We start from the raw sequence: 22,124 nt of genomic DNA on the forward strand, positions 1-22,124 counted from the left end.
TTTTAGTTGATCGGTTTGGTCTATATTAGAGTGTTCTTTAGTGGCATGCCAGCAGTTCATGAAACCTTCTCCACAAACTGACTCATCACATGGTCTTTCTGTGCTTGTGAGTGTGGGCAAAGGGTTCATCAGGGCAGTTTTACTGTCCACTGCTTTAAAAGGCTAATGGCTTGCTAATTTAGATGGAATTAGAGTGTGTATATGTTTGTTTGTGCTGTATACGTGTGTGTTTGCTGTGTATTGTGTCCGTTTTAAGCTATTTGGCACTCGGAAATGAAACTGCAACATACAGTAATTACTCGTAATGCCACAAGGGCCTTGACTCAAGGGTGTTTGTGTGTATTTGTGTAGAGGAAGTGTTTATTTTGAGGTAAATCTCCAGAACTACTATGCTAATATTTCCTGCAGTCCCTCGGGAACAAGCAAATTATGCATTTGGTTTGGCAGTGGTGTGTTTAAAGATGTAATAGTGTGTTAGAGTGAGAGATAAATGACCTGCATGTGCGAGAGATTTTCACACTCAGTGAATCCGCTAATGCAGAAGAGCAATTACTCTACTTGTAATTGCTCTAAATGTCTACGTTATTCGTTCATTGAAAATGATGTTAAAATTTGTTTTACGTAATGTCAGTATAGTTGTATCAAATGTGCTTATACCATAATATATGAAAACGGTCATTATTCAATATTGTTGTATATATCAAAATATGATTCCAATATATATATATATATATATATATATATATATATATATATATATATATATATATATATTGAATTGTATTGAACATTTTCTAGAAAATGACTGTTTTTAAAAAGATATTTAAAATTTGCCCTATACCTCCACAAAACGATTCCAGACGATGAATAAGGGTCTTATCAAGTGAAACGATCACTTATTAAAAAAAAAAAAAAAGTTTAAGTTTTAAAAGCGCAAATGGTCGCCTTGCTCTGTACTGTGATTCGCGTTCGTGACTCTCCTGTTTGAACTCGTTTATCAAAATGAACAAATCTTTTTTTCGTGTCATTTGGTTCATTCAACATACGAAATGAACGAGTTGACTCTGGAAAAGATTTGTTCATTTTGATGAACGAGTTTGAATAGGAGAGTCACGAACGCGCATCACAGAACAGAGCAAGGCGAGCCTTTGAGCTTATAAAACTTAAACTTTGTTTTTTTTTTTTTTAAATGAGCGATCGTTTCACTTGATATTAAGACCCTTAGTCATCGTATGGAATCGTTTAAAGCCCTTTGAACAGAAACTGTCTTATGGACTGTCTTATTGAAGTGCATTATATGGAGAAAAATCCTGGAATGTTTTCATCAAAAACCTTTATTTCTTTTCGACTGAAGAAAGAATGACATGGACATGGGGGTGAGTAAATTATCAGCAAAAGTTTTTTTAAAAGTGAACTACTCCTTTAATGAATTTTTCATTCTTAAAGGGATACTCCACTTTTTTTGGAAATAGGCTCATTTTACGACTGCCCCACAGTTAAACAGTTGGGTTTTACCGTTTTTTGATGTATTCAGCTGATTGTCTGATATTTAGAAGAATATCAGAAACCACACACTATCTGGTCTCATTGACTTCCATAGTACATTTTTTTTCCTACTATGGAAGTCAATGAGACCAGAAACTGTCTGGATACTGATATTCTTCTAAATATCAGAAAATTGGCTGAATACGTTCGAAAATGGTAAAACTTGACTGTTTAACTCTGGGGGAGTGGTAAAATGAGCCTATTTCCAAAAAAAGTGGAGTATCCCTTTAATTTTTTATTTGAAGACAAAACAAATATTTGGTGGACCAGTTGCTTTCTTAGTTGGGAACACTTATTATTCCACAATATTATTGATCTGACTGTACTGACGCTGTTGTATGAGAAGAAAACAAAGTTGAACGATGGCATTTTTATTATTATTATTTTTTGATAAACGGATCTAAATTAACCCTGGCCTGAACTGACTTCAGCTGAACAACAGCTTTTTCACATGTAAAGCTGCATTGAAACAATTTGTATTGTATAAACCGCTATATACTGTAAATAAAGGGGACTTGCCTTGATTTCTTTTGTATTTCTATCATGAGGTTCCATCAGCACATCTCTCTCTCTCTCTCAGAGTATGTCTGCTGTATTGTGATAACATGCTCTTCGGTCATTGCAGCTTGCAGCAGGCGCAAAAGATGGCCATGTAATGTGTGTGTCACTGCAGAGAAAGCATCTGTCTGTCACTGAAGTGTCTATCTGTCACGAACGCATCTGTCTGTCTTAGATTTCCTATTATAAAAGTGCCTGTCTGTCATTACCGTATCTACTGTTTAAGCATCAGCCTGTCTGTCATCTGTTTTTACACTGAAACACAACATTGCAACAGGCTGATACGGTTTCGTGTGGTCACGGATACATTTTTGTGTGGAATTAACTCTCTCTAACACTCAATCTCTTGACTGAATATCTCTTCTGTTGAAAAAGGAAAGGTTTCTTCTTGTGGTTAGTATGAAGATAATTTAGCGAGAACAGAGATTATAAGCGAGTGAGTGTGTGAAAGAGCGAGACCAGTCTCTGCATACATCAGCAAATTCACCTGGAGAAATGTTCAATTACTTTCTTAGAATTTCTTCTTGTTTTTCTTATCTTTAAAGTAAAGAGAATTCTGCAGTGACCACACACACACACACGCACACACACACACACACACATAGTCTACCGACTGTGCAGTTCTGATGCACATTACATTAGGCAGAGCAGACTTTGATATGCGGTTATGGGATGAATTGTTCTCTGATCGCAGAAGTCTAATGCACACCGCAGATGGACCGTAGTGTGACATAGCCCAGTGTTTGCACTGCAGCTGAGCAGAGATCTGTAATTACCATCACAGCACGCGCCCACCATTTGGAACTCATAATACAGCAGAAAACATAATGTTTTATGCATACAGTGAACTCACTACTCGCTACAAAACCTTGTGTTTGTGTGTAAAGGTCCACCCTTCTCTTGATATTGTTCATGCATCATATGATGCACTGCTGTCCGCTGTACTATTTTTGTGTTTGTTTGTGGCACAAACATCCGCTTTCACCTCTAAACCGCCAGAGCTCAGCGCTTTTGCTCGAGTTGTGACTCAAAGGCTTTACTCATGTGTAACAGACTCCACACTCATGATAACATACCATTTGCTGCACCCTCTGTGGAATGACTATTGTGGTCAGCAACCTCTGACCTCCCTATAGCATTTTGGTTGACCTGTCACGTATTCTGGGTGTGCCTTATTCCAGCTTCTATTTCCTATTTCCTATGTGAATCAGTGCATCGTAAACACGAATTTGTCTGGTAGCAATGGCCTTGATCCAATAAGCATTGGTGACTTACTAGACACTGATGATTTATGAAGTCATACATTAAAATGAAGGTGGTATTCATCAAAAACATCACTGTATATTATGTTATCATGCATCTTTATAGCTGCTAAAAAATACAGTGCCATTATGAAACATGCAATTTATCCTGCATTCAAAATATATATAATAAAAAAATAACCGCACACTATTCTAATTCCTGTAATACTTAAATGTTTCTACTATTGTTTCCTTTGGTGCACATGGAACAGTAAGAAAAATTAAATAAAACAGTAGTATAAAATAAAATGTTTTATGTGCATTTTTTATGAATCAAGGTGTATGCTAACTGAAATATAATAATAATAATTAAACCTATGTGAAATTGGTTATGTTTTCCATAGAAAGAGGAAATTATACTGCATAAATGGGCACATGTAACAGTACATCATTAATAAAGTGGCTATTATTAAAAGAGTGAGCGAGGGAGAGGAGAACGGGAAATCCTTTTGCTCGAGGCTCCCAATCCTATTTCACGATGTTTAACATTAAAGCGGAGCAGTGACAGATATCCGCTTGAGGCGCACACAGCACCTGTCATCCCCTGCCTGGTTTTTATTGAGTGGCAATGGCAATTCTAACAAGGTTGCACTCATTCAGAGTTTCCTTTTCATCATTTTAATCAAACTATGTCTTTTTCTGTCAACTGTTTCAAGTTCAGTCCCTGATGTGCTGTTATTTTCCGTACGTGAGTATGTAAATGTAAAAGAGGCTGGAGGGTTTTTATGGGAGAGCTATTTTGATAGAGTCGATAGAGTGAAAGTCCAAACAGTCTACTGGTGTTTAAAATACTTTCTTGTGGGGAGTAATTGCACCCAGCTGTGTGTGAGCAACTTTTTACACTCAACCCATTTGACAGAGAAAGTTGCATGGCAATCTGTCATCCCAGACTCTCTTAATTTTACATTTTAATGTTAAAGCAATTTATTGGCCTTATACAGATAGATAGATAGATAGATAGATAGATAGATAGATAGATAGATAGATAGATAGATAGATAGATAGATAGATAGATAGATAGATAGATTATAGAATAATATAATGATAAAACAAATAAACATTAACTATAGTAGCCTACATTTCAGTCACTATTTCAGCTTACATCGTTGCATTCAATCGATTCGTTCAAAACAATTATTCTGGAATGAAACAGTCATTGAATCGTACATTCAAACGATTCGTTGAACAACGCCGATTCATCCACGAGTGAGTCATTGAATCATTCAACCGATTCCCTCCAAAACTCCGATTCCCTCCCTGATAAACACCGGAAGCGCATCGATTGTCTTGTGGCTGTGTTCGTTTGGAACTATTTCATTCAGTTGGTGGAGCAAAAACAGCCAAAACAACTAGCTATATTGAGCCTAAAATGTAAGTTGCTCAATATGAACTTCTTTAGTTGTATAAAAGCTAAATCACACACTCATTATCGTTGTTTCTTCCCCCGAATATCACCACGTTGTCACTCGGCTCCCGATTCACAGGCCTGTTGATATTTGGAAAAAAAACATAATATCAATGCACACATTCATCTTTCTCTGAGATACGTTGCTCCATAGCTAGATTGCTGCCTTTGACACATTTTTCTTTGCGTGGGATGATATTTGATGTGTATGACAGTCTCCAGTCAGACACTGTAATAATTATTCGTTTGTTTATTGATAGCGTGATGTGCGGGGACACGTTTGTGTTTGTGACGTGATCGTGTTGACAGGCAAGTAGCACAATGCTCTTGTGACGCAATGTGAGGAGGATGTGTAGAAACACATGCATAGGTAGAAACCAAACAGCTGCTCTCATAACAAACATCAACCCTTTCAAATGTCTACTCCATCATGTCTGAACTAAACTGTCAACTGGTTACCGAATGGCACAGGTGTAAGATGCTTCAACGCCGTTATCTTTGAGATTTATGCATACACAAAAACACTAATCCATGCATGTTTACGCTTGTTTAGAGAGGTAAAGCATAATTAAGTCCATATATAGTCATGTTTGTGTATCATCATGTGGCCTGTAATTGTTTAGATAAACTCTTTGTTAGGCAGACAGGATGTCAGCACATGTATCTGTCCTCCTTGACTGACTGATGACCCGGATCACTCTCAGTAATCAGTCACCAGGTCATTGTAGGTAACTACAGCGAGGTGATGGATCTCTGACCCCACTGATGCCCTGGAGAATCCTCTGTTTGATCCTCGGCAGGTTGGACGCTAAGACCAAAAGAGGAGTAGAGCATGTTCTCTTCATCTCTTAGATTGGTAATCAATAGTTAAGGTCAGGTCAGGCTCATAAGTGCTTAGTGTGGTCAGATCTGGTTTTTCTCACACTTTTTTTCTCCAGTAGATCAAAGCTAAATCCAGAATAACACCCTGGAGTTTAGTTATCTGGCAAGCATGATGACCACCTCTGTCCAGTGCATCAGCAAATTGTGTTTCTAAATTCTTAGGTTAATATGTGTGCTTGGTTTAATTTTTAACATTTATATAAAGAACCCACAGTCGTGCAGAGACACTAAAGCACTGCTCCAAAATTATGTGAGCTGCCTATTTAGGCAGTCTTTTAAGGTGTCATTGGCATACTCCCAATGAGAAAGCTGTTCCAAAAGGTGGACAACATAACCATGCTACCAAAATTCAATACAGAATCAAATTTATCTTTGTGAAGAAGGCAATTCCAGAATGCATTGGAATCAGTTCAGGGGAAAATATACACTTCCCACTCTAAAGTGGGGTCGATAGGATTTTTTAGTGTTTTTAAAAAACAGTCTCTTATGCTTCTATAGGCTGCATTTATCTTATCAAAATTCAGCAAAAACAGTAACATTGTGAAATATTATTACAATTTTAAATATTTGAATACATTTTCTAATATGTTTTAGTGTTTGCAAAGCTAAATTTTCAGCATCATTACTACAGTCTTCGGTATCACATGACATTTGCTGCTCAAGAAACATTTCTACTTCTTAGTATTATTATTTTTAACATTATCAGTAACATACTGTTAGCTTAGCAACTCTATAATAATTCTAGTTTTGAAAAATATAAAAATAGTGATTAAAATAGTTAAATCAGTGAAAAAGATAGCCTGTTTTAACAGGAAATAGCCTACGATATTTGTTTTTTTTGTATGTACATGAGTATCGCACTGTTAGCTTATCAACATTAGCAACTCTATTGCAATAATTTTAACCAAATCAAAAATAGTGATTAAAATAGTTAAATCAGTAAAAAAATAGGTAAATCAGTAAAAAAATAGCCTGTTTTAACAGGAAATAGCCTACGATATTTGTTTTTTTTTGTATGTACACGAGTATCGCACTGTTAGCTTATCAACATTAGCAATTGCAATAATTTTAACCAAATCAAAAATAGAGATTAAAATAGTTAAATCTAATAAAAAATCGCCTGTTTAACCCGAAATACAATATTTGTTTGTATTGTTTGTACTTGCATGAGTATCACACTGTTAGCTTAGCAACATTAGCAACTCTATTACAATAATTTTAGCCTCAGTATAAATAATAGTGATTAAAATAGTTCAGTCTAATGAAAAATCACCTGTTTATTAAACCAATATTTGTTTGTCTTCTTGTGCTTACATATCACACTGTATCACACTGTTAGCTATCAAACTGTAAGCTATCACACTGTTAGCTTAGCAACTCTAGTACAAACATTTAGCCTTCAGTACCAAAAAAAAATGATTAAAACAGTTTATTCTAATGAAAAGTTCCTTATTTAACTAAATATAGTTGTGTTAATGTGTTTTTATACTTAGTATCACACTGTTAGCTTAGCATCATTAGCAACGTTGTGTGGCTTGTGGAGTTTATTTGGGATTTTGCCTTAGAAAATATGTAGACGTTAGACAGAAATGCGGCATGCTCGGTTTGTACAGAGGTACTGTAAGCACACAGTGGTCCAAACTGAAGCCCATTTGTGATTGGCCGGTCAGGGAGGCAGCATGCATCGAGGGATAGCGGTTGTCAAACTCTGGTAAGAAGTAACCACAGAATACTGTATGTACCGTAATCCACATTCAACTGGCCTTTAGCACAGATGTCACAAGCACACTTTGTTCTCACTACATGCTTGCTTGTGTATCATTTAGTCATTGTTTGTCCTTCAAGTAGAGATTAAGACTGTGGTAGGCCTGAGGGATTCATACTGCTCCCTTGTGTTGGGCTTTCCGATTAAGCTTTGCTTACGTGGAGAGCAGCTTGTTAAACTTAAAATCTAAATTCGGCTTCTGCTCAGATCGTTTGGCAGCACTGGATATACAAAATCTGTTTAACACATTCACACGCAGACGTAGAAACTTTCCTCGTGGGTTGATGCATTAGCCGAGTGTGCGTGAGTTCGTGTCAGGTTTCCCGAACTGATGATGTATGTAACAACAAATTGCCCTATCATTAATCAAAGCGATTTTCTGTAATTAGATTTTACTAAGAAATGGCTGCTTGTTATGAAACAGACTGCAGGTAGATATGAAAGATCTTGAGGCATGCCAGACTTTGTTGAGCGTGTTCGTATGTCTGTGATATCTTATAAGGAGGCCACACACGCCCAATAACACTCAGAGGGCTCATGGGAGAATCAATGACATCAGTGCATTTCCTGTGCCCTCAGGGTACGTTGCAGTTATTGATTGCTCGTGTCTGGTTTTAATTATCCTCCAGTGGAAATGAAAGGAAAGGGGCATCGGCAGACCTTGCCAGTCAATCTGATTGAGCCACTTCAAACAATATGGGCCTATCGACCAATAAGGATGCAGGAAGCCTTATGTTTTGCTTTGTTTCGTTTAAAAAAAATAAATAAATGTTAAGATGTTAAGAGTGTGTACTTGTGTGTTACTTTTATAAGTATTACACTTTGTTGTGTAGTAGTGTGGTTACATTAACAAAATTTCATGGCAAAAAAAGTTCTATTGTCTATTATCAATATATTGCAGATGAAGAACGAAGCACAGATTGCACAGACAATCAACTAACAACAGTCCAAGCTTTCTGTTGGTCAATGTCAATCAATGGTAAATCTTACAGTAACATGTCCTGCACCGTCATGGGATTGTCATGAGTTTTTGATTTTATGGCCATGTCCCATTTACATACATCTTCATACTTCATGCACGCAACAGTCGCAACTTTCACTTTGTAAACAACAGAATGTTCAGATTTGGTTGTCAACTAGATTTTTTGTCATTTAGGTTTCAACATGTTTGTTACGTCATACAAACAACGACGTGTGTGTGTGTGACATTCACAATGTACTGTAGTCAACAGTGAATGAATGAACGATCAAGTCGTTTATGACATGAAATGTCTGTGCGCCACTCACATTTCTTTCAAAAAATAACTACTTTTCAAAAGTTTGAGGACAGTCGATTTTTTTTTTTTTGAAAGTCTGTAATACTTTAATCCAGCAAGGATGTATTAAATTGATCAAATGTGACACATTTATACTACAAAAGATTCCTATTTGAAATAAGTGCTGTTTTTATTCATCAAAGAATCAACATGCAACTCAACATTGATAATAATAAGAATTTTTTTGAGCAGCAAATCAGCATATAAGAATGATTTCTGAAAGATCATGTGAGTTATGATGCTGAAAATTCATCTTCGCATCACAGCACTAATATACGTTTTAAAATGTATTAAAATAGAAAATAGTTATTTTAAATTGTAATAATATTTCATAACATCACTGTATTTTTGATCACGTATATGCAGCCTTAGTGAGTGTAAGAGGCACACAAATCCTTAAAAGTATTTTTGTATAAAATAATGTTAGTGTTTTTTGGTGTGGTTTGTGTGTGCGAGATATTTTAAGTTGTGCCTGTGTGTCTAGAGAGCAGTTGTCAATTCTCAGTCAGAGCTCTCTCTCTCTCTCTACATCTATTCATATCTCCTCTTCAATAACCCTCCCTCATGCGCTTCCAGCCACTCAAGAGTGTGCAGCTATGCCAATTAGTTGTGTGTGTGTGTGTGTCAGGTTGGGTGATACTGATATACTGTATTCAGTGCAGCACCCCGGTGCTCTCCACACACAGGATGAGTCATACGCTCACAGCAAAGGCAGGGCTTTCCCTCGCTCTGAGTTTGAGCGCAAGAGAGAGAAATGATGCTTAGATTCCCGTTTGTCAAAATATTATACTTTTATCTCAATCCTTCTGTCTCACCAGAAATATCAGCATGAGATGTTCATCCAGCCATATCACGGTCACACTGCCGCAGACTGTGACCTCTGCTGAATAAACATTTGACGTAGTTGATGCTCATTATGTGGAGGAAATACCCTGCATAGTTGCCTAATCCGTTGAGGAACGGCCTTGTTTTGCACTGCAGCTCGATCTAATGCTTTTAACTAACTCAATTTGTATCTTCTCTGTTGTTCCTTTGATGCGTAGTACCGCACAAAGGTCCTTCACATCAGCAAACTAATGCTAAAACGCATGATATGTGTGTGGAGTAAAAGCAGCCGTTTGGAATGAAACTGAATTTCTGAGGGCTTTTTCGCCGATCGTTTGATTGATAGACACTCAGGTTGATGTTTGATGGTGTAAGAACGTGCTTTGTATAATGGAAGTTTAAGGAATGTTTCGGGTTCAATATAAGTTCAGCTTTGAAGGTGGCTTATTGCCACAGAAATGATTTTGACATGTACCTTTTCTTTATTAACGCAAACAAAATTTGCAAAACGACACTTGCAGTATAATGGGAAAATGATGTTTGTCCTATTTAATATGTGTCATAAGTATAATAATAGTCATAATATTTAATATAACTAAATGTCATACAACTATCCTCATTAAACTTTCTTAAAGTACACTAGTACGCAAGTTTGGAAAATGAATTAATTCAATTGATTAAAAGTGACAGTTAAGACATTGTTAATGTTACCAAATATTTATATATTTTTTATATTCATCAAATAATCCTGGAAAAAAAATATTTTTGTTTCCAGTTTCCACAAAAATACAGTATTAAGCAGCACAACTATTTACAACATTGATAATAAGACAAAATCTATTTTTAGCCCAATCATATTAAAATGTTTTCTGAAGGATCATGTGGCACTTTTAAAAATATATTAAAATAGAAAACAGTTATTTTAAATTGAAATAATATTTTGCAATATCATTGTATTTTTGGCTTGATGAGCATAAGAGACGGTGACATAATTCAATATAGTATATCTTCGATTAAGATTAATAGAAAAATAAAATGTTTTAAATTTATATTAATCATTTTTTATATTAACACCCTGAATTGGCTTTATGCACAGCTTCACTACTTCCTGAATTTCAGCCAGCTCCTCGTATCCTGTCTGCCATTATTGGACAAATTGATTAATTCAGGTGCGCCTGACCTCAGTAGTCACGGCAACAATAATCAGACACACCTGAATTAATCAAGTTTGTCCAATAATGGTAGACAGGAAACAAGGAGCTGGCAGAAGTTCAGGAAGTAGTGCAGCTGTGCATAAAGCCAATTGTCAATTAATAAATAGAATTTATTGAGGGGTGAGTCAGAATGATTTTCTATGGTGTGTTGAGTTACACTGAACCCAAAATACTCCTTTAAAGGGTCCCGATATTTCTGGTTCCCTCTCATAGTCTCACACACTCTCAGTTGTTGTCCACAGAACTAGCTTAAGAAGTTTTCTCATGCTCCTCTGTCTAATGTTGTTTCTGCAGACTTTTGGAATGTCTATTTATGGCAGCATGGGACACTGTGTGTGTGTGTGTGTGAGAATGAGTGAGTGAGTGTGTTTCCTGTTGTCCTGTGATTGGCAGTCATGTTGTGAGTCATATCATGGGTCGTGGTTGTCCTCATCTCTGTCTAGGGTGAGTCTAATTATCAGTCTAGACATCAGTAGGTTACTATTGACTCCTCATGGTTATGGGCTTGTTTGGTCCACATCAGGAAAACAACATATAAATCATACTAAATTATGTTTTTTGAAAAATTTAAAATGGATAGGATAGGATGGACATTTTTAGGGGTTTAGGTGCTAGAATGTGAAACGTGTGTTTGAAATAGAGAGAAAGTATCTGAAAGTATTACTTGCAGTAGCATCTATCTACACTGTAAAAAAAAATATTTTCAAGATTTGTTATCACAACATTTTTTCTTTTGTCAAATCAACTTAAATAATTTGTTTAGTTGAGATAACTTATTATTTCGAGTTTCTGATGATTAAATTAATCTCCATTGTATTAACTCCTGTCCAATCAAGTTAAAATTTTAAGGCAACCAGGTTACTTATTTTTAAGTTAAACCTACAATATTTTTTACAGTGAAATCAGCCATCTTTATACCACAATCTCTCATATGACAAAGTCTCAGAGTGTGAACACGATGTGCTTTCTGTTTATTCTATGATTGGAATATGAATGACAGTGCAAAAATTCATTGGATGATGAATGATGTTTTTTTCTGCCACCAGTGTGTATGTAATTATTGATTTATTTGCAAGATTTCAAAATTAAAAATGTAGCTAAATCTGACAAAAACCTCTCTTGAGGACATACTATAAATACTATAATACAATAGTTTGTAAATAATACAACTTTTTTAGGGCTATCATACTTAATGTGTTAACTGAAGGTATTAAATATGTTTATAATGATTAAAAAATAACTAATAACAGTTTTGTGGAAGTTCCTCTTCTTAAACAAGAAAAAGTGTGAAAACCCATGTTCAGTGGTATTTCCCCATTTAGATATTGAGGCAAACGTGTGTGTGTGTGTGCTCTAAGCAGCATTTAAGGTCCTCTGGAGATCGTGAGAAACGGGAGAGTCTCATAGCATTCTTGGCATGAGTGTAGTATACACAATCTCTGCATCATCAGCTCTCAGATCAGGTCTTTAAAGAAATAACTCATGAGAAATATGCTTGTTGTAGGTGTAGTAGTTTTGCACTGATGTCTTTTGTGTTTACTGATACTGATACTGTACTGAAAAATATCTCTTCTCCTCTGCAGCATGTGGAGAGGCCTCAATGTGAACTGTGCAGACGGCTCAGGATACACACCTCTGCACCACGCATCTCTAAACGGACACAGGTGACGCACTCATATTCTCTAATTCATTTACAGGTTCTTGCAAAGTGAACTGCTGAATCAAGGTGTAAATCAATTAATGCTCAAACAAATGAATGAACGCTCCCAGCAAGCACTATCCGTCATTTCACCATCTAGGATAACTGTAGACCCGATGTAGTCTGGCTATGAGCAACCCACTTCTAGCCAAATTTACCTTGAATTTGGTTACATGTCGTTTTTGCCAAAATACCTTGTGAGATGTATCATATTCTATCATGTAAGCAAAGTCAACAGCAATTAAAAGGTGTTTGGTTTCATTTCTTTGACATGTTCTATGTATAGCCGGTGCATCTATTCTTGGGCTCTGTCTATTACATTTTCATGTTTTAGCCTTGTTTTTGTTTTAGTCTTATAATAAACCCAAATTGCTTGCTGGGAAGCTTTGCACACAGTTCCTCCCAACATGGTGTTATGGATTTAAAAAAGGAAACCGCTAGACGTCAGGATTACTTGAGATTCCAGAGGTGTAATCCAGCTCGTATACATCAGGATTAGAAGAGAGTGATGTCAGATTAGGGCGGGGTTTATGAAATTGGGGTGAGGTTCAATTAGGGCAGGGTTTGTGAGTCTAAGAACAGATATATTAGGGGGGTTAGAGTTTTATTTGATTAGTGAGGGGTTTATGGGATGGGACGGTGTCAGATTAGGCTGATTTATAAAGCAGGGTTGAAATTTGATTGGTTTAAGGTTTTTGAGTGGTTTAAATGCTTGCTGTTAGAATGAGGCCAGAGTGGGAAAGGGATTTTGCATGAATTATGTATTATTAGGATTAGAGCACAATTACCCCCTTCATAATGTGCCTGCGAAGTTATATAGTACTACAGAAGATTTATGGGATTTTCTTTATTTAAGAATGAAAATTGCCCACACAATTACAAAAATGTGAAATCTTTCTTATTTGTCTTTGTCTCAGGGACGTGGTGTTGAAGTTGTTGCAGTTTGAAGCCACTACTAATGTGGCTGACAGTAAGGGCTGTTTTCCTCTGCATCTGGCCGCATGGAGAGGTGACGTGGACATAGTCCAGATACTGATCCACCACGGGCCGTCCCACAGCAGAGTTAATGAACAGGTACTGTACCCTCACAGCAAATTTAGTCTTAGTTTGTAAGGTTGTCTTTTTAGAGCTGCTTTACTTGAATCATTACTTGAATCATTACTGAATCATTATTTCCCCTTTTAAAGGGTCGCTCCACCCATTTGCATTAAAATTTTCCATTGTTGGAAACTCAGTTATACTATTGAATTTTCGTGCAACACTCTCTCATTTTTCCATGAGACGAGAGAAATCTGCTTATTCACTTCAAAAATCGTCATTTTACGTCCTTGTAGGAGTAAGTGTAAGAGGGGGGGGGATTTCTGTAAAGACTACAAGCACTAGTCCCCACCCTTTCAAACCCGCCCATAGGGGGTTGGACCTAATGCGCTAACAGACCTATCACAGATCAGTGCCAGTGCGTTTGATTTCACCGGCAGAAACTTTTTGAAAATAAGGACGAAGGTACTGAATACACAGACGGATGCATTATGGAGGATTGGGATTACACATAGTGTCAGCCATCTTTTTTGGAAGCTACGCTTTCAGGCTCTTGTTCTATGGAGAAAGCTGAGTAGTAACTGTAGGGGTTACCGTCCTCTTTTTCACGGACATGTCCGGGAATCAGCTTTTGCTTTTTGCGGTTGCCATTCATTGTTTACATGCACCGCTTTTGTTTCAATCTAACTGAATTAATTCTTATTGGTGATTCTATAGTGTTTACATGAACGCTAAAAAAGTGATCGGTTGATGTGCGTTTTAACATTGCTCATTCCCGCTCCTCAGTGAGAGATACGAGACCAGTAACTTACGTCTCACAGGTGTCGCTCATCGGTAATCACGCCACCGGCCTCGCGTCGTTCTCCACGCGGCCCTCACTCGTCCTGCTCGCCACAGTAAACATGATGAATGGCGACTGTAGAACGCAAAAGCCGAATCCCGGACATTTTTGGCGATCTCGAAACACATTTTTGGGCAGACTCATCACGGAGACTCACTATTAGCCTAGACTTGTTGTTTACCTACTGCGCGGTTACCGGTAGGCGTGGCCTCCTTGGGCAGCGAAGCAAGTGCATTCTGGGAGTTGTTGTCTTTCATCCACATAAGCCAAAAATACATTTTCTTGCTTTTCTCAGTCTAGAAAGCTCCAAATTCCAAAATAATTTCACATTTCTTCTTCATAAATTACCCATTTTAAATAACCATTCATCTTTCCAAAGGTGGAGTATAGAAAAGGTGGCTTGACACATTTCATCATGTGGCAAATGCAAATAGTACGTCTGAAAAGAAATATCATACTGTACCTTTCCTCAACAAGCTGCCTCAATTTGAGGTACCATCCATTGGCCAAAATAATGGTTGATGAGCTGAACTTTAATACTTGGGGGTTTGTTCAAATCCAAACAGCAGTAACAAGCACTAGTAATGAGTGCTATTGAGCGCTCTACACTTGTCTAGTACAAATGTAAAACACTTGTTTTGAGCACACGGTCCCGGTGTACTCAATCATGCACACATACACACTTTTAACACTTTTTTTGACAGTTCTAGACCTGTTCCTCGCATCTCAGCATGTTGATGGACTGATGGAGGGTTTGTTGAGCAAAATCAGGCAGCTCTGTGAAAAGCCTGTATTTACCTGCAGTTTAAATGCTGTCTCGGTGCAAGGAAGAGTGCAGCTTTCTCTCCTGCTGTCTACCTCACTCTTAATGACCACACTAGCCTGAGAAACAATTACCTCCAATCTTCAGCCACTAAACCATCAGCTTGATGGATAGACCTTCACCGCCGGCATGAGTGCGTTTCGGACAGACAAAGACACAGCGTGCGGCAATCATTTACAATGTCAGTAGTCTGTTAATAATGATTAGGGCCTGGTTTTGAGTTTTTAATTCATAAAAGGATGTTTCAAGATGAATTCAACTCAAATTCAGGAAGCTTTCTCAACTCAATTATTAGCGCTGCACAACCCTGACTGATGGCTGGTGGTTGATAACAAACAGCTGTGACCTTTCGCTCTGTTAAATATGTCGCTTTCACTCCATTTTACATCCTTCTCTCTAAATATATGTGCAGCACCTTAGGAACAATAAGCAAAGCAAAAGCACGGACAGTCATTATGACATATATTACACTGCAGCGTGGGATGCTGAGCTCTTTATGGCTTGGGCATTACTCATATCCGAATGTAATACTCATATATTTGGTGTCAGAGGGTATCTGCTATTATTTCAGCACTGCTAAATAGAGGCTGTTTTATAGCCCCATCTCTTAAAGCTAAGTGTTTTATAGTTTTTTTATGCTGACTCAAACAAACAATGGCTGTAAATCCTCTGGGAAAATCCCAAAAAGTTTTTTTTTTTGAAATTGTGTGCTGTTCTAAGTGCCTTTTCAAAGATTGTGATGTCCATATAAACATTCATTTGAGCCTTTGTCTGTTGTCCAGATTTATAAATGCAATAAAAGGAGAGAGTTTCCATTTATCATTCTTCCATCTGGAATGACATAAAAATCAATCTGAACACTCAACGTATCTCTGCCATGTACATATTGAAGATCCGCTTCAAACGTACCTGCAGGTGATTTGTCACCCAGCGATCTCCATCATTACAGAAAAGAACATGACAGCCTGTGACAGGCCCATTTTATAGCACAAGACTTTATATTAAGGAAAGTCTATGCTACTTTACTTGAAGATAAAATTCAGCTAAGTGAGCAGGTTCTGGAAAGGATAGCACACCTGAAAATGAAAGTTCTGTCTTCATTTACTCATCCTCATGTCTTTCTAAACCTGTATTACTTTCCCTCTTAGAGCACAAATGGTAAATTTATGTAGGTGCACAAGAGCAAGTTCTGTTTTAATTACATATAAAGAGGCTAATTGGTGTGTCCATTTGTTGATGCCTGATTTATCGTCCAATTACAGAGAGGCAGAAAATGCTTCAATTAAATGATTTTGTGTGTTTACTTAGGAGACAAATCTGTTCGCAGAGGTGAGCTAATTTTGATGAAACCTTCCTTTGGGAAAAAGGAGTTCAATTAAATCAGGATATGGCTATTCAGTAGCATTTAGATTTTAAAGCTGATATGATATAATATTAAAAAAACTAACACTACCATTTAAAAGTTTGAGGTCTACTATTTTTTATGTTTCTGAATGAAGTCTCGTATGCTCACCTAGGCTGCATTTATTTGATTAAAAAAACATGCAGTAAAAACAGTAATGTTGTAAAATATCATTCCAATTTTTACTTCAGTCTTCAATCACATGATCCTTTAGATAAATACATTAAAATGATAAATTGTTCTAATATGCTGTAATACAGTATTTATTTGGAAGTTGGAACAGAGATGTTTTGTAACATTATAAATGTATTTTCTGTGTGTTTTCTGTATTTTCAGGTTTTTTTTAAATCTTTAAATTAATTTTTGGTATGTTTTAGCTTACCTCAAGGGCATCCAAGATGTACAGTAGGTGTCTTTGTTTCCACAATATTTTTCAATTTTGATATTTTTTGGTCAAACCATTTTGTCTGTCATATAATGGAAGTCTATGGTCACCACCTCAAAAAGCATGCACAGAGAAGTCCAAATTAAACATGATTTAATGACTCGTAAACGTAAGTACACATTGATGGCCTAAGACACGAAACGAGCGGTTTGTGTGAGAAAACGAACAGTATTTATATCGTTTTTACCTCGTGTAACCACAGCCACGTCCAACTGATCTGAAGGCACGGAGATTCGCTCTGTGCATGCGCCGGAAGTGATCGCTTGCGTGTGTACGTCACTCATCGTTTACACAGAGATTTCGGAAGTTTTACCTCAAAATTGAAAAATATCAAAATTGAAAATACTGTGGAAACAAAGACACCTACATCTTGGATGCCCTTGAGGTAAGCTAAAACATACCAAAAATTAATTTCAGAGTGAACTATCCCTTTAACAATCCTAAAAGTTTGAACAGTAGTGTAATATATTTTAAAACAATAGATGTATTTAGATAGCTAAGATGTGTTTTTGAACATTTGGGCATAGATGCTTAGTTTGAGAGAGCGAGAGTGTGTGTGTGAGAAAATGGATAGTTTTTTTTTTTTGCGTTACTCTGGAATGTTTTGTTTACCGGCTGGGAGGACGAAAGGTTACACCATTTTCTCTGACTCCAGATTCTCTGAGCCCACAAGAGACGGCCCTCTGAATTCCTCTATTTCTCTCTCTCTCACACACACACAGCCAGCGTTTGCCAGATGTGTTTGTGAGTCCGGTGTCAGATCCGCCATGTTAACACTCTCACCCATTTCTCCTCACAGTTCACAGTTTTGGATTTAGATCCACCTTAATGGTCAAGTAGCACAGAGTGGTTCTCGAATCTCAATCAATTTTTTGATTGTTTAAAATTAATGGAGAACATCTTGTGTTTTTCCATGGGTGCTCGGCCATCCCTGACACCTATCCTTCCTGCCTTAGCCAAACAAGCGTACAGTATCTTAGAGAATAAGTGAAGAGTTCAGATGCAAAAGCCTTTAAGTGCCATTTGAAAATTTCTTCTAGAATGATCATTTTTATCAAGCTTGTATATTTAAGTTCAGTAATTTCACTTAAATGGGGATGAAGATTACCTTTGAATTGTCATTTAAGTGAAATTACTGAACTTAAATATACAAGCTTGATAAAAAAATATCATTCTAGAAGAAATTTTCAAATGGCACTTAGAGGCTTTTGCATCTGAACTCTTCAAGTTGAAGCATGTGTCTTATAGTTCGATGGTCACTTCTGGACCCAGCTTCCTGTGGATGAAATGGCATGGTGGTTTATATAAAGGAATATTCCGGGGACAAAACGTAATTTCCACTTGTCTCTCCTTTTCTTAATAAAGAAGCAAAATCTGGGTTACAGTGAGACACTTAAATGGGAGTGATGCCATATACTAGGGATGCACCGATATGAACATTTTGGCCGGTACCGATAACCGATAATTCTTTATATTTGAAAGCCGATAACCGATATATCGGCCGATAAATCTAAATCCAATTTTTATATAATTTTTGAAAGCCTGATTGCAAAAACAAAAGTCTCACAATTAAAATCTGTCCCCTAGCACAATTATAATGTTCTCATTATAATTTCATGTAGCCGATATGACTTAACTATATTTTCCTTTTTGATTCCAATCATATTTCAAGCAATTAAGATCAATCATGTTGAACAGTGTGCATGTCTCAGGTGTCAAGTGTTGAAGGAAATAATTCATTATTTATCAGCTTTAATATATCAGCCAAATTTTATTATCGGGCCGATAACGATAACATAAAAACGAGCAAATATCGGCCGATACCGATATGGTGGCCGATATATCGTGCACCCCTACCATACACCCTAAAACCCTAAAATGTCTGTAAAATTATTATTTAAACACCTTCATAGTACACATTATAACAGAATAATCAAAGTGCTTTTATAAAATTATACATTTTACAATTCTACGTTTAAATCCTCCAAAATGTTTCCCCATTCACTTCCATTGCAAGTACCTGTAATTACCGAAGTACATTTTATTTGAATTTTTTATTTTTTTATTTGCGTCAATCAACATTAAATGCTAATGCGTTAAATGTCTATTGAGCTTAACTTGTATTGAACCCGGGCCGGATATATTCCTTTAATTCTATAATATTGGCCCAAGAAACAAATCCGCCTTAAACTGCACTGGATATTACAGGATAGCTGAGACTAATGCACTAATCCACATCTCCTCTATCCTCCCGTGGGCTGGACTGTCTGTCTGCTTTAGCGCTCCGCTAAGAGACGAGACTCACAGGGTCCTCATCTGTGATCAAAGCACTTTTGTTGAGGCTGTTCGTCTATTTTATACTTTTAATTATGTGTTTTGTGTCGTCTAAAGTGCTGATCGCTCAAGATACACCGTCACTATTATGTGTCATTTCATTTATTGAATGTGATTGCCTGTTCTTCTGTTGTTTTATCACGACAGCCCATCTTGGAAATTAACCAATAGGGTGTGAACAGTATGGAGTGGGAAAGCGACCCGCTGTCTCTCTGGATATTGCGCTTTCTGGCCGACATACAGATGCACAATCTGCACGTATAGATGCAGGAAATTACTGCGTGTGTTTGGTGTTCAAGGCCAAAAAAATGGAGATTAAAGAAAGAAAGGCAGGACAGAGAATATGAGTGAGCGGTAGAGAGAGTGAGAGAAGTCTGTCTGCAGTATCAGGTCTGTTTCTTTGTGTTGCTTCAGGGACTGGGAGTCTCTTATCATCATTTTCAATCATGTCTTGCTAATTAAGGAACCCATTTGCTTGAAATAAGTCATTGCAGTTAAAGCGGCCACTCTCTCTCGCTGCAGCTCGCTTGTTTATTGCCAGACCTGCAAGAATGCTTCATCTGTCTTCATGCTACAGACATAACCACTCATTTCTCACTCGCCTGAATTTGTTGGAACACCCCAAACACAAACACACACACACACATATATAGTCAAGAGAACAAGTGTGGTGTGCAGTAGTGGCAGTAGAGGGTGCTGTTATGTTACAATAGGGTTATGGCCTGTTTGTCAATGCACAGATCCAGTTTCATTATTGGATGTTATTGTCAGTACACTTGTAGGTTTACAGATTTGAACAAACCTCTTAATTCGTCCCACACTATTTGCACACATGGAGGAGAGTTGTGCTGTTACATTTCTAAGCGATCAGTCAATAAAAATAGATAGAATTACAATAAAGGGGAATTCTGAGCCATATAGACTACGGGTCAAAAGTTTTAGATCAGTAAGATTTTTTATGTTTTTAAATGAAGTCTCTTCTGCTCACCAAGGCTGCTTTATATGATGAAAAAAATGACAAACAGTAATGTTGTGAAATATTATGACAATTTAAAATGACTGTTTTCTATTTTAATATATTTTAAAATGTAATTTGAAAGCTGAATTTTTAACATCATTACTGTTGCTGATTACACATCAGTTTTCAGTGTCACATGATCCTTCTGAAATCATAATTTTAATATGCTGATTTTATGCTCAAAAAACATAAATTATTATTTTCAATGTTGAAAACAGTCATGTACCATTTCCCCCCCAAAAAATTCTATGATGAATCGAAAGTTCAAAAGAACAGCATTTATTTAAAATATAATCTTTTCTAACATTATAAATGTCTTTACTCTAACTTGTCCTTGATGAATAAAAGTATTTTCTAATTTCTTTCCCCAAAAAAATGAAAAATAAATTCCAAAACTTTTGAATGGTAGTGATTAATGTTACAAAAGCTTTCCAGTTCAGATCAATTCTGTTTGAACTTTCTATTCATCAAAGAATCCTGAAATAAAAATGTAAAAAAAACTGTTTTCAACATGAATAATAATCATAAATGTTTCTTGAGCATCATATTATAATCATTTCTGTAGGATCATGTGACACTGAAGACTGGAGTAATTTGATCACAGGAATAAATTACACTTCACTATAAATTCACATAGAAAACCGCTGTTTTAAATTGTAATAATATTTCACAATATTACTCTTTTTTTTGTATTTTTTATCAAATAATTGCAGCCTTGGTGAGCAGAAGAGACTTCTTTCAAAAACATCCGATCTAAATCTTTTGACCGGTAGTGTATATTTGACTTGTGTCACTAAAAACACCTAGCACCCACTTAACACTGCCATTAGATCTAAAATTTCATCATTATATGATGACAACATGACAGCTAATGCATTCAGATGTTTCACTTTCAAGAAATTTGTCTGCATCAGATTTAACTAGCATTCATGTGATAGAGGGATCTGATCAGGATGTGCATCTTTGCTGCTGTGTATCGTCTTATGTGTAAAAAAACCCCTGACAATAGCCTGCAGGCAGTTGCATTGCATTATGGGAGATATTTAGGGCAGTGAGTGATTGACAGTGAGTTGTCACGGTTAAATGATAATGGATGCATCATAATGAGTTTGTCTGTCTCTCCTTGTCTTTCTCTGATGTAGAACCTTGAGAAGGAGACGGCTCTGCACTGTGCGGCTCAGTACGGTCACTCTGAGGTGGTCCGTGTTTTGCTGCAGGAGCTTACGGACCCCAGCATGAGGAACAGTCGCGGGGAAACACCGCTGGACCTGGCCGCCATGTACGGACGCCTGCAGGTGGTCTGCATGCTACTGACCGCCCACCCCAACCTCATGAGCTGCAATACACGCAAACACACGCCTCTTCACCTGGCCGCACGGAATGGCCATTACTCAACCGTTCGAGTGTTGCTGGAGGCCGACATGGACGTTAACACACAGGTCAGTGCGTGAACAGGATATCCTCGTATGTTACGCACACTTTTTTGCTCCAGCTGTCAGTTCTGTTATGACAACTCTCTTGAGTTTGGCATGGGATTAAATGGTACATATCATGCTTTAAAATCGTTCCTTTTTACATATAAATCATAGATTTGTGGTCTATATAAAGCGATACGGCAATACTTGGGTCTGAATTCCTCATTATTATAACTCCACAGACCCCTTTTCTGAAGTGCGTCTGTGAGCAACTCGTTTTGGATCGGTCTCTTTAAAT

At 37.0% G+C, this 22,124-nt stretch overlaps 1 protein-coding gene across 7 annotated transcripts in view; it reads left to right on the forward strand.

The window, feature by feature from the left end:
* The window catches only part of anks1b (ankyrin repeat and sterile alpha motif domain containing 1B), a 173,603-nt gene that overhangs the window by 23,366 nt on the left and 128,113 nt on the right, over nucleotides 1-22,124 (forward strand). For all 7 annotated transcript variants that reach the window (XM_089126724.1, XM_039668353.2, XM_039668354.2 and 4 more), the window contains exons 2-4: nucleotides 12,395-12,475; nucleotides 13,428-13,584; nucleotides 21,554-21,850. In XM_089126724.1, the coding sequence (XP_088982850.1) occupies nucleotides 12,395-12,475; nucleotides 13,428-13,584; nucleotides 21,554-21,850 (535 nt within the window). The remainder of the gene's footprint in view (nucleotides 1-12,394; nucleotides 12,476-13,427; nucleotides 13,585-21,553; nucleotides 21,851-22,124) is intronic.

Source organism: Pimephales promelas, chromosome 24, assembly GCF_988280905.1.
Source record: "Pimephales promelas chromosome 24, fPimPro1.hap1.1, whole genome shotgun sequence".
NCBI lineage: Eukaryota > Metazoa > Chordata > Actinopteri > Cypriniformes > Leuciscidae > Pimephales > Pimephales promelas.